This window comes from Palaemon carinicauda, chromosome 40 (genome assembly GCF_036898095.1).
Source record: "Palaemon carinicauda isolate YSFRI2023 chromosome 40, ASM3689809v2, whole genome shotgun sequence".
Classification (NCBI taxonomy): domain Eukaryota; kingdom Metazoa; phylum Arthropoda; class Malacostraca; order Decapoda; family Palaemonidae; genus Palaemon; species Palaemon carinicauda.
The window spans coordinates 65277356-65291305 of record NC_090764.1 but is presented as its reverse complement, the minus strand read 5'-3'; the positions used below and the strand labels follow the sequence as shown (position 1 = coordinate 65291305).

Genomic DNA, 13950 nt, shown 5'->3' with positions numbered 1-13950 from the left:
TGATGTACTGTAACTGCCATGAAATCATATGGTTCTTTTGGTCTAACCTAATTGCCAACTCAGGTTTAGATGTTAGACTTGCTTAGCTTAAGGTATTTTGTATTTACTGTATTAGCCAAATATACAAATGGTTATTCTATTTGCAGCGACTACACAGTTCCTTTCAGTAGTTAGCTTTCAAAAGCAATTAGCAAGAGGCATTATGTATGAATAAGCTAAATTATGAATATTTTTTATGCTTTATGTATATATAGCATGCTCATCCTTAAGAGACTAGAGAGAAAGATTGATGAAAAACAGAGACGAACAAGCAGGATTTTAAAAAGGTAGAAGTTGTATTGACCAAATTTTCATTTTAAGACTTTGTACAGCAATGTGTAGAATATAGAAATCCACTTTTGATGGCATTTGTGGACTATAAAAAAAAGCCTTTGATAGGGTGCACCGGACAATTTTATGGAGAGTCCTGCATTTTTAGGGAATTCCTCTTAAATATGTAAATTTGATTAAGTCTGTTCATGAACATAGCAAGTGCAAAGTTAATGTTAATGGAGTCCTATCAAACGAATTTCCAGTGAATAGCGGAGTGGAGTACAGTAAGGGAATTTGTTGTCACCTATGTTATTTATCCTCCTCAAGGATTTTGTAATGCATAGAACAGAAGGGGATGGCAGAGAAGGATTGGAATGGATTGGTAATGGGAAATGATCGGACCTAGAGTATGTTGATGACGCTGTCCTTATTTGCAAAACGCCACAGGACTTACAAAACTTGCTTACCAGAATGCATAAAATACTGTATCACATAAGGTTGGGCTCAAGATAAACAGACGATGAGAACAGAATATGCAATGGAAGATGAAATATTGGAAGGAGAAAGGATTAATGAGGTGGAATTATTTAAATATCTAGGAACTATGATCTCTAATACCTGGTCTTTAGAAATGAAGTTTAATGAAAGATTAAAAAAAAAAAGCAAATCAGACAATGGCTAGGTTAAGTAGAATTTGGAAATCAGATCCCCTGAAATTACATATAAAAGTCAGTCTATATATCGGTTTAGTGAGATCGGTGTTACTGTATGGACATGAGTCGTGGTATGACAATGAAATAATATTCAAGAGATTTTGTAGATTTGAGGAAAAGCCCCCCAGAAGAATATTGGGAGTTAAATGGCAGGACAGGATTAGGAATGAAAATATAAAAGAGATTATTCAAGTGCCATATGGGGATGAGATCATGGTTGAGGGGTTTTAAAGGTTTAAAGGTCGCTCATGAATGGCAGGGGCAAGGAACAGTGACATTGCCCTATTGAGCAGGACAATGCCCTAGTGACTGACCATATAGACATATGATCAGTGCCCAAAGCCCCTCTCAACCCAAGCTAGGACCAAGGAGGGCCAGGCAATAGCTGCTGATGACCTAGCAGATAGAGCTATAGGCTCCCCCAAACCCCCATCCTTAGCTCACAAGGACGGTGAGGTTGCAGAGACCAAAGAAACTAACGAGTTTGAGCGCGACTCGAACCCCAGTCTGGCATTCATCAGTCAGGGACGTTATATGGGCTACCACAACCATGGAGATAGTTAGGGCATGCTCATCGCACTCCTTCAAGAGGGATTAGTTCATCAAACTTACAGTAAATGGACTCCACGAGGCACTAGAAGAGTTTGAAGACCCAGGCCTACATGGCTGAGGACTAGGAAGTGTGAAGTAGGAGATGATGAATGGATAAGTACATACATACATAAACCAAGGCACTTCCCCCAAACAAAAGAAACAAAAAAGGGGACGTCTCCTCTCTATGTTCCTCCCAGCCTGACAAGGTACTCAACTGAGTTCGGCTGGTACTGCTAGGGTGGCACAGCCTACCCTCCCACATTATCCACCACAGATGAAGCTTCATAATGCTGAATCTCCTACTGCTGCTACCTCCACGGTCATCCAAGGCACTGGAAGAAGCAGCAGGGCCTACCTAAGATTGCATTCTCTGTTTTATCCTTAATTTCTATTAATCAGTACTCTATCATACACTTTTCCAACTACATTCAACAAATTAATAACCCTTGAATTACAACACTCACGCACATCTCCCTTACCCTTATATAGTGGTATAATACATACACAAACCCAATCTACTGGTACCATTGACAACACAAAACACATATTAAACAATCTCACCAACCATTCAAGTACAGTCACACCCCCTTCCTTCAACATCTCAGCTCTCACACCATCCATACCAGATGCTTTTCCTACTCTCGTTTCATCTAGTGCTCTCCTCACTTCCTCTCTTGTAATCTCTCTCTCATTCTCATCTCCCATCACAAGCACCTCAACACCTACAACAGCAATTATATCTGCCTCCCTATTATCCTCAACATTCAGTAAACTTTCAAAATATTCCGCCCACCTTTTCCTTGCCGCCTCTCCTTTTAACAACCTTCCATTTCCATCTTTCACAGTCTCTTCAATTCTTGAACCAGCCTTCCTTACTTTTTTCAAGATAGAGACGACTGGCAAAATCTAACTGAGGCCCTTTGTGTCAATAGGCGTATGAGGAGATAATGATTATCTGAGTGGATAGACTAGTCTATATCCTGTTCAAATCATGATTGTTCCAACACGAAGTACTTACCTCGAACTACTTTCTTAGGAGTATCTGGGATCTCCTCCCAACCGACCAGAGTTTTGTGTAGTTTACCCTAGTCCTGTTTTCTGTGAGGGGTAACCTCAGGGGGAGTGATACCCGCCCTGAGGCTAATCCCGGGTCAGAGAGCATGCTTGCTCAGGTCTCGATCTCCAGTAAGTTCTCTGGTCGCGTCGCGATAACATCTCGACGCTCTCTCCTTACCCAGTGCGACCCCTTGTGTCCCCGACCCCCTTTGTGTCTTACGCGGTCGCCACGTGGACCCATTGTGTTCATTCTATACCCTTTCCTACCCTTCTCCTCTGTGTTCGTCGTGTAGGGGCAGCTTATGTTCTCCTACAGTCAAGTGTCCGGAGTGTGAGTCCTGGAACGAGGTGCAGTGGGTGCGCTTCGGCACCAAGAAGAAGAAGGCGTCCAAGAGGTCCCATAGGAAGCCGAGCCTCTCCTCACCGCTTACTTCTCCCGATGCCTCGTCGGATGGAGCTTCTCGGCCACCTTCCCCTACCCAGAGCAGGGGACGAGGTAAGTCAGTTTTGGGTAAGAGGCCCATTGCTCTTCCCCAGGAGTCTGAGTGGGTGCGGTATAGCACCAAGAAGTAGGCGACGAAGAGGTCGCCTAAGAAGCCGAGCGTCCCTTCCTCCCTTGCTTTGCCGGGCGTCTTGTCTGACCGAGCTTCCCTACCACCCTCCCCTACCCAGAGTAGGGGACGAGGTAAGTCCGTTGCGGGGAAGAGGCCCGCGGCCCTTCCCCATGAGTCTGATCTTCAGGATAGTGGGGTTGTGGCGTCGTTCCAGGTGAGGGAAGGGCCTGAGGGAGGGGCGGGAGTGTGTATGGGAGACGGAGTCCTAGTGCAAGCAGCCCACGTCTCCTCTGATGACCCCACGTGGCGGAAAAATGTCCCTATTTCTTCTCCACCCTCTTTGGCATGTTTTTCAGTCACTTCTGCAGCCGGGGGCGACGCCGAGAAGGAGCCTTCCCCGCTGTCGGACCCCAATGTGTGGGTTCCCCCAAGACGCCTTTTCAGGTCGCTGCTGAGGATGGAAGAGGGCTTCGGGACCTGGTCTCCCACAGAAGAGAATCCACGCAGGACGACTCGGACCCTTCGGTACGGCCCTACAAATCTTCAGGCTCCTCTTTCAAGTCATACTCTTTCTCCTCAGTGGAGGAGCTTTCCTGCTCTTCGGAGGGCGAGGCGCTGAGGAAGCTCAGGAGACGAAGGGAGAAGTCCTGCAAGAAGTTGTCGCGCTCTCGCTCCCCCTCGAGGTCGCGCCATGAGAGTCGGCGCCCAAGATCCCCCAAGAGCAGTGAGTGGGTGATGGTTCACTTCGACAGGGTGCTGGAGCTAGCTCTGGCGCCGGGCCCTTCAAGTTGGCGTCCGAGGACGAGCTTCCTGGATAGATACTCCTCTGGCAGCAGCGGCACCCGACGGAGGGACTCATCATGGCAGGTTCCAGTCGACAGGCGTAAGTCCGCGAAGGTTCCGGCTCCATCCGCCCAGCGGAGAGAGTCGCCCCTTCGGTTTGGCAGCCGAGTCCTGACCTCCAAAGGCCACCTAGCTCGTCACGAGCGCAGCCCTCGGCTTTCCTCGACGGGCAGGCCCGCAGATATGAGAACCTCCGGAAGAGATGTTGGGCCCAGGATGGAGGCCCCCGTCCTCACGGCGATGCCCGTCCTTCGACATGAACCCCCTTGACCTTACAGCAGGCTCTGGCAGACCGGCATAAGTCCGCGAAGGTTCCGACTCGCTCCGGCCAGCGAAGAGTCGCCCCTTCGGTCTCGCAGCCGTATCCCAGCCTCCAAGACTTCGACAGGCCGGCCAGAACATAAAGACAACCAGCAGCCACGAGGAAGCCGCAACGGCTTGGTCCTCCATGGGGAAAGACAAGTCCAGGTCATCTCAGCGGCAATGCCCGTCCTCCATCCAGAACCGCCGAAGTCGTACCACGACAAAGGATGCCTTCACCCCCAAGCGGGTCCCCCCTTGGTAGGTGCTCCCTCTCAGGCAGAAGGGCATCTGACGCAAGGCTCAGCGGACGAGGCCCCCGCCCCGCGTACAGAAAAGTACTAGCCCTTATGAGACGGCTCCACAGGCTGGACGAACCGAAGCCCGCGACGGATGAGGATTGGCTCTCGGGCCTCAGCAGGTTGGTAGATACCCCCGTGCAGCAGAGGCCCTCACTGGCTGGCTCCCTAGGGCTCCTTCGCCATCCTCGCGGTACGTCTCCTCCAGCAGACCCAATCATCGACGGAAGTCATAGCACCAGGTCTCGGTCGACAGGCATAAGCCCGCGAAGGTTCCGACTTCTCCCGCCCAGCGGAGAGAGTCGCCCCTTCGGACTGGCAACCTTATCCCGGCCTCCAGTTCTTCGATGGCCCGCCCTGAACGAAGGAGCCAACCAGCCAGCACGGGGAAGCCCGTGGCTCCATGGATCTCCGCAGGAGCTCCATCCTTCCAGCGGAGGCAGCCGCTGGCTCGGTAGCTCCATCCGTGATGGAGATAGCCGCACCACCGTCCCGGCCAGCCCCATCCAAGCATTGGAGGTGGCCACTGACACACCCATGATGGCTACCTCCGTCCCGGCGGCTCCATCCGTGAGGGAGCCAGCCGTGCCATCGTCCCGGCCAGCCCCATCCAAGCATCGGAGGCGGCCGCTGACATGACAGGGTACTTGAACCCCACGGATTTCCCCGGGAGGGGGTAGACCCATTACGGCTACCCCTGTTCCTGATGGCTCCATCCGTAACGAAGGCAAAGTGGTTTTCCCCCTAGCGGGTCGAACGGGGCTATTGCATCTCCAGTGCCTGCCTCAGTGGCCGCTGGAGAGAGGCCCCCGCATCTTTGCCCAATGCCTCTTCGGCTCCGTCCGCCCGTCGGATGTAGAAGTTGGCAAACGTAATCTTTCCCTTGCCTTGCCCCCCGTAGGGGAGCTTCAACTCCACAGTTAGCCTTCAGACCCTCCTGCTCGGGCTCCAGGAGAGGGCGTTCAGGCTGCGGCTCTCGAAGGAGTTAGGAGGGGAGGCCCCCTACTCCTGCCGACGCCTCAGGTGGGGAGATGCCTCAAACTATCTTGGCAAGCATGGCGGGACCATGGAGCGGACCCGTGGACCGTAGCAGTACTAAAGGAGGGGTACTGGCTGCCCTTCTTAGCGGACCCCCACCTCGGATCCCAGATCAACAGGCAGAGTGGTTGGCACCTAAGGACCCCTTGAGAGTAGCAGTATTGCAGGAAGAAGGCTCGGCAATGCTGGCGAAAGGGGCAGTAGAACCAGTCAAGAAATTGAGTCCAGGGTTCTACAACAGGCTCTTCCTGGTGGAGAAGGCAACAGGGTCTGGAGACCGGTCATAGACCTTTCAGCCCTCAACAAATTGGTGTGCAAGACCGACTTCAAGATGGACACTCCGAAGTCGGTCCTAGCAGCCTTGAAGGAGGAGGACTTCATGAGGTCCATAGGCCTCAAAGACGTCTACTTCCAGGTCCCTGTCCATCCCTCCAGCAGGAGGTTCCTAAGGGTATAATGGAGTACCCAAATGTTGCAGTTCAAAACCCTATGCTTCGGACTGTCGACAGCCCTCAGGGCTTCACGAGGGTCTTCGCAACAGTTTCAGACTGGGCGCATGAACAGGGCGTCCGCCAAATTTGGTACCTAGATGACTGGTTGTTGCTTTCAGCCTCAGAGGAAGTACTGAGGGAGCAAGGCGCGAAGCTCCTGCAGTTCTGCAACGTCTTGAGTATTATCATCAACCTGGAGAAGTCCCAGCTGATTCCCTCCACCAGGATGACCTACCTAGGGTTAGTCCTATACTCCCGGATGGGGAGGGCCTTCCCCTCTGCGGAGAGACTGGACAATCTGAAACAGATACTCTGGCCCTTCCTGTCGGGCCAGCCCAGGAGAGCCAAGGACTGGCAAAGACTAATAGGACTCCCCGCACAAGATAGTCCTGGTGTCCCCGGAGACGAAGGAAGTCCTGGAGTGGTGGCACGTCAGAACGAACACCCTTAAGTGAATGCCCTTTGCAACCGACCCTCCGGAGATGCTCCTGTTCACGGACGCATCCAAGGAGGGCTGAGGTGCCCATATTCTTGACAAAACGGCAAAAGGTAAATGGGAAGTCGAGGAGATGAGGAGCGTACAAAGGGCGTGCCTAGAGTTCGTCCATCTACCCCGGAGAAGCACCGTGGCTCCGGAGTGCGGCAACGCCACGGTAGTGGCCTATGTGAAAGAGCACGGAGGACTGAAGTCGAAGGAACGGTGCAGTCTCACAATGGAGTTCCTAGAATGGGCCTAAGTGGAACAAATCAATTTTTCAGCCAGGTTCTCTCCGGGGAAGAGGAATGTCCTGGCCGACGGCCTCAGCAGGATGGGTCAAGTGGTAGGGCCCGAGTGGTCCCTACACCCAGAAGTGGTCAAAACCCTCTTCCTGAAGTGGGGCTCGCCGGCGATAGACCTCTTCGCCACGAGACCAAATGCACAGCTCTCCGTGTTTTGTTTTCCTGTGCTAGATCCAGCAGCAGCGTTTGAGGACGACTTCGAATGAGACGGACAGCCAACCTGTGGGTGAATTTGGTAGCGCCCTGGTGGCCAGAGAGAGAGTGGTTCGCGGATGTAAAGGAACTGGCACGCCTTCCACCTGAGCCACTTCCAGACAGACCAAACCTTCTCCGGCAGCCTCATTTCCAGAGGTTTCACGAAAACCCTTGGTCCCTCCGCCTTCATGCGTGGAGGTTATCGAGCGTCTCCTGACTAAGGAAGGATTTCCGTCGAGGACGGCATCAAGGATGTCAGGGTACCTGAGGCGTTCGTTAGTCGAGGTGTTCCAGGCGTAGTGGGCTACCTTTTCTAAGGGGTGCTCCTCGAAGAACGTCCATCCCAAGTCTTCCTCCTGAAGGACATAGACCTAGGTACCTCCAGATATCTCAACGCTCATCAAGAGCTTCGAGCAGTCGTGTTCCTCCCAAGCCGCTAGAGTGCCCCAGTGGGATGTGGCTAGGGTACTGAAGATGCTTTTGGAACCTCCCTTCGAGCCTCTAAAAGTCATTCTAGACAAGGAGCTCACCCTCAAGGCAGTCTTTCGTTTAGCTCTGGCATCAGCAAGAGTAGGTGAGATTCATGGCCGGTCGTACGAGATCTCACACTCGAAGGGCTGGCGAAAAGCTACCTTCAGGTTCTTACCCTCCTTCGTAGCTAAGACTCAGAATCCAGCTATTTGGGACCCCAAAGTTGAAGGGTTCTCAGTGCCAGCTATCCCTCGCTCGGACAACCTGAGGGACTTGCTGCTGTGCCCTGTCAGGGTAGTATGGCAGTATTTAGAGAGAACAGCTAGACTTCGTCCCGAGATCAAGAGTCTATTAATTTTCCTTGGAACTGTGAAGACGCCAGTCTCCAAGAACACTATCTCCTTCTGGCTAAGGCAAGTGATCGTCAGGCCCTACAGTAGTGCAGGGGTTCCCCTTTCCAGGAAAGACCAGACCCCACGACATTAGGGGTCTAAATACTTCTTTGGCGTTTGAGAAAAACATGGCAGTGGGCCAAATCCTGAGGGCAAGTACTTGGACTAGCCAGTCGACCTTTACGGCTCACTACTTGAAGGACTACTCGAGAAAGTCCCTGGACGGGTTCTCGCTCAGTCCCGTCATTTCCGCGCTCCAAACGGTTTAAAGATGTAGCCCTAGTGGTAACTGCGAGTAGTAAGTCCAAGAGACACAAGTTTCTTCCTAAGCCCCCTTGTTCTTCCTTCCCCTATTCCCTTACCGGAAATGACTCAGGTAGCCCCCTGAAACTGCCAAGGGATGCACTATCATTGGAAGGACATGTCTCCTAGAATTCTTGCAGAAGTGAGTTACTTAGACACTAAAATAGTTTTCTGCGTAGTTTTCCCTATTTTCTTGTGTTTTCTTCGAGGTCAGCAGAACCTAGTCTCCTACCTAGGTTCCTCTTCTATACTCGTCACGGTCTCTAGATCCTGAAGGACACTCCCACCTCCTAAGGTATAAGTCTCCTAAGAAAGTAGTTTGAGGTAAGTACCCATCCTACCCCGAGTGCCTTGCTGGACTTCATAGATACCTAAGCTATCAAGAACTTACTGGAGATCGAGACCTGAGCAAGCATGCTCTCTGACCCGGGGTTAGCCTCAGGGCGTGTATCACTCCACCTGAGGTTACCCTCATAGAAAACGGGACTAGGGTAAACTACACAAAACTCTGGTCGGTTGGGAGGAGATCCCAGATACTCTTAAGAAAGTAGTTCGAGGTAAGTACTGTTAGGAAAAATACAAATTACTTAAAATATGTGATATTTCTTTTCTATAAACTTGAAAATGACATTCTTTTTCCATATTAGTATAAATTAGGTGTTATTTAATTATGATGAGAGAGAATTTTAAAAATAATGTTAAAATGAAGTAAAGATTTTAATTTTACGTTATCATCGGAGAACAAATTGTATGGCTAGCTCTGAATATTGTTCCTTGTGTCCATTTATGTTTACTGTATGTTGGTATCTTGAATAATAGTGAAATCTCTTGTTATAGTAAATGGTACAATGCAGCTGAAATAGTATGCTCATGTATTAAGTCTTGATACCTTTATGTCATTATTGAATACATGTTCTGAGAGTTAATGGGAATGCTTTTAATAATAATATTGCTTCCTCTTGTTTTTTCAAGATATAGATTTTATGTATAGGAAAGATATATTTTAATGACTTTACTGTTCTTACATTATTTTATTTTAATTTTTCATCACTTCTCTTGTAGTCTATTTCCTTTCCTCACTGTGCTATTTTCCCCTGATGTAGCCCTTGAGCTTATAGCATCCTGCTTTTCCAACTATGGTTGTAGCTTAGTAATGAAAAAAATGCTGTTGAAATTTTATCTTTTAGTTAATAACCAATTATAAAACCTTAAGGTCACTTGATAATCTTTTAGTTATACTGTTGTAAAATGACATTAATTTATTTGCATGTTACAGATAGGGATGTGTTGAAGAAACATACGGAAAATAGATTACAACGTACCTCAGAATGGAATGACCACTTGGATTTTGTGATGAGGAAACTTGCCATTGAACAGGTTGTAAACAGAGACATACTTGTTCTACCTCACCGGGATGTATATTCCACATTACCAGAAAAGGTTAAGTTGGTTTTAAGGAGGTTAGTAAACAAAAGTGGTGTGTTTTGACCCGAGTACAAATTATTGTGTAAGAATTACTTGAATAAACCCTACATTTCATCATTTGCGTCATGGATTTCTTATTGTCATAATCAGCCAATTACAAGACACCATACCTAATTGGGGTTTCTATTTCTTTAATTGTCAGGGACTCGCTCAAAATTTGTGATACATTTTTTTTTATGTATCACATTTTTACTTTTAAAGGTTAAAGGTTAAAGGTGTCTGGTTTCAGTTCCAGTTCCATCAGAATAGATGCTCACCAGAACGTCAGCCGGGCAAGCCCAACCCCCCACTGTGGTGCCCTACCACAGCAGTAGCCTCCCCAGTAAACAGCTTAAACTCTAGTTGTACTAGATTAAATGATTATAACCATAAGTGATTTCAAGAGATAAAAATTTTCAGTTTTGACCTTCAGTAAAATTAAAAAACAGAAACAGATGACCTATGTCAGGAGGAACAGAGATTCAGTCTTGTTGTGTCACACTTTGTACACAGTCCTTATTTTGCTGTGTTTCTTATGGAAAGCATTTCAATGTTGAGAGTTTCTTTGAAAGTATTTATCATAATCAGTATGCAAAACAGATAGTATTTGATAAACATGCTATTAGATAGCCTAAGGGGTTACTCAACTTCTAGAAGAGAAGGTGCTATGTATTTTAAGATATGCTATAATGGCCAGAACTGAAGACTCCTCAATACTGTAGTTGCTACAAATGAATAGATAATGTTGATATATTTCTGTCTCATTTGTAAAATGAAATCAGACTGAGTTTTGCCTTTTATTTCAATGATTTTTATGCAATGACTAATTCATGATCAGTAAGTTTTCATAATTTGTTTCTACATTTATACAAACCTTTTTTCCTTTTAAGGAGATAGCTTTAGAAAGTGCTGGAGAACCCATTGGATTGTTAACATGGTAAGTGATTAATGATAGGTGGTGTGAGGAGCGGGGGTAAACCCTCTGATCCATTATTCACTTTTGCCTTTGGCTGCAACTTGTACAGGTGTGCTGTTTCTACAATCTTCATTATAGAATCTTTTTCTTGCTTTGATTTCTTTCTAGATGTTTTTATATTTTTGAGTGCTCTCACTTGTGACAGCTGAAACACTAGAAGACTTACTTACTTACTTTGACGGCTGCTTTTCCAGTCCCATACAGCAGGGGAACCCCACTCTCTACAGGACCTCCATTGTTGTTTTATCATGTTTGTTCAGAGTATTAAACATTTCTTATCACACATTGCTCATTTACTGTTAAATCGTCACTGTCAAACGACTCACGGAATAAGGGAGTCTTCAGTTTCCTCTTGAAAGCCTTAATGTCTTCAATGTCTCATGGGAGCTTATTGTATAGTCTCAGGGCAGCATATGTAAAGGCTCTGGACCCTACAGTAGGTATGTATCTAGGTTCCATTAGTTTAAAACCATCTGTAACTATTCTCGTGTCAACACGGTTTATTGGCTGTGCAACATGTAGTAATTATTTTAAGTATTTTGGACGATAACTTGGTGGGTTATTATACATATTTTAAATTCAATTCTCGCTTTAATCGGCAGCTAGTGTAAATCAATTAGTTTAGGGGTGATCCCTCCTATCTCTTGGTGGGACACCTTTTATCTGTCTTGCTCCTCTCTTTATTATGTTTTGTAATTTCTTAAGTTGTACTTTTGGTAAATTGTAATAGATGGAGTTGCAGTAGTCAATCCTGGTAATAACACAGTTTATCCCAAGTTTCTTTACAGAAATTTTGTCCAGGTATTTTTTTTTATGAAAGCAATATTTCTTAGATGATAACCAACAGTTTTTACTTCATTATTTATAAGGGGCATTGAGAGATAAGTTACAGTCAAGACATGTGGTGGGAGTTAATTGTGAATCCCTATGTGATCTGTATTTTTATTGGAAGTTGAACTATATGCAGTTCTCTCCCTCTTTCAGCTATGAAATGATGATCTCCAATCACAGTATCACTGGGCTCGTGCTGTGGTAGTATCATTTACTTGGAAGGGAGTTACCTGGTACAGACAGAGCATCATGCTCATCTGTGTGTCCAATAGTGAATATATTATCATGTTGATAGACATACCTGACAATGTTAGTTTCGTCTTGTGAGTTGGCCCCTGGGTAGTGTAGTGTAGTATGGTACCAGTAAAGTGTCAGTGAGTATTCCCATTGTTCTCCTTGTGACAAAGCGATCAGAGTAGTGGTTATCGTTTGTTGCAAAGAAAGCTCTTTTAGCTTTCTCCTCCAAGGGAACAGTCATTATCAGTTGGTTAGTCCATAACTCATCTGTGGCAGCAAGGTAGAATGGTTGGCAAGGGAAAGTAAATGGAGCAGCCCTTATCAGACTGAACACCAGCACCATAGGCCAGGGTTGGTTGGGGCGTTGGGCTTACTTCCCCTGCTTCTGTTTTGATAGGAGGATTGTTACTTGACTCACCCTCCAACTGATATCTTTAGTGTCAGCTATTATCGGAAGCCTGATGTAACAAACACCCCTGTTTCATGTTGCAAGTTGAATGGTCCTACTCAAACCGATCTCCAGCACCCTACGATAGCCCTATAGGGGTGTTATTCAAGTTACCTCCTCATGCTGATACAGATCTTGTGTGCCTACAGGTAAAATGGTAACAGTTAAGTTCTGGACTACAATGAAAATAAATATGTGAATGTGCTCTCTATATCTCTCTCCAAGAAAATCTTACATTACTTGTGTCGTCCGTCAGCCCCCCCTTTTTTCTCTTTTAGTCGAAAGTTAATGAAGAAGACAACAATGGCAATGCATTAACCATTGATCTGATGTTACTCTAGAAGCCTCATCTGCTATAGTTGATCTTTAATTGTGTAACAATTAAGATTAGGAACATTTCTTTATAGAATCTGAGATAATATCTAAGGCAGACAAAGAAGAAGTTTCTTTGCAGATGAAAACATTGGGATAAGTAGTAGTTTTCTTTTTCTTCTGAATTATTAATTTGAATATCCATGTGATTGGAACTTATTTTCTTTTTCTTATTCATCCATTGAAATGTTCTTGTAGGGGTCTTAGTCATTTTCTCTTCATACAGGCAACCGAATACTGTAGTTCAGGGGTGGCCAACCTATGGCGCATGCGCCAACAGTGGCGCATAGCACGATTACAACTGGCGCACTATACCCCAGAGATAATAAAAGATAAAAACATGCCTTCTCATAAAAAAAATAATACTAATACTAATAATAATACTGATTTCTAGAGAAAAAAAAATAAAAAAAGAATTTAAGGGGACCGTCCGCTATGTAATGCATTTTTTTTCTAATTATTCAAAATACACCATTTTTATATGTTTTAGAGTTTACACACATATAATACCTTCATCATATACAAGTTTCAAGTTATTTGATAAAAAACTTTTTGATTTATTAGCAAAAATCATGATTTTTTAAAAGATTTAGGTACATTTTTTCTCCTAATATGACACCAATTGTATTGAAAATCATACCACCAAACCCTCTTTATAAACCGAATCGATTTTCCTTTTTTGCTTAATTTTTTGTGATCATTACCAAGTGAACATTTTCCACAATTGAGAAAATTTGCCCAAATTTATGCCTGTCGCTTGGAACAACATATTTTCATCCATAAAAAGGATCAAGAACAAACTGAGGTCGCGACTGTCCAATTCAAATCTGAAGAACTGTCTGCTGCTCTCAGTTACTAATTTAACTCCTAATATTATAGATTTAGTGAAAGCAAAGCAAAGTAAAAAGTCTCATTAAACCTAGTTATGTTTATTTTTCCTGCATGTGAAATTACTTTTCTTTAAAACTACTAATTATGTTCATATATTTTTTATTAGTACTTTCAGGAAAAACTAATGAATATTATCAATGCAAATTCAAAGTGTCGGTAAAGTAAGTACAGTTTACTTTTGCATTCATGTTAAATCTTTTCCTTTACAACTGCTACATCTGTCCACACGACCATATATATATATATATATATATATATATATATATATATATATATATATATATATATATATATATATATATATATGTATGTATGTATGTATGTATGTATGTATGTATGTATGTATGTATGTATGTATGTATGTATGTATGTATGTATGTATATATATAT

The 13950-nt window shown here is 45.3% G+C and overlaps 1 protein-coding gene across 2 annotated transcripts in view; it reads left to right on the top strand.

Annotated features, from left to right (window-relative positions):
• The window catches only part of LOC137631830 (UDP-GalNAc:beta-1,3-N-acetylgalactosaminyltransferase 2-like), an 85054-nt gene that overhangs the window by 50213 nt on the left and 20891 nt on the right, over positions 1 to 13950 (top strand). For both annotated transcript variants that reach the window (XM_068363835.1, XM_068363836.1), the window contains exon 6: positions 9618 to 9801. In XM_068363835.1, the coding sequence (XP_068219936.1) occupies positions 9618 to 9801 (184 nt within the window). The remainder of the gene's footprint in view (positions 1 to 9617; positions 9802 to 13950) is intronic.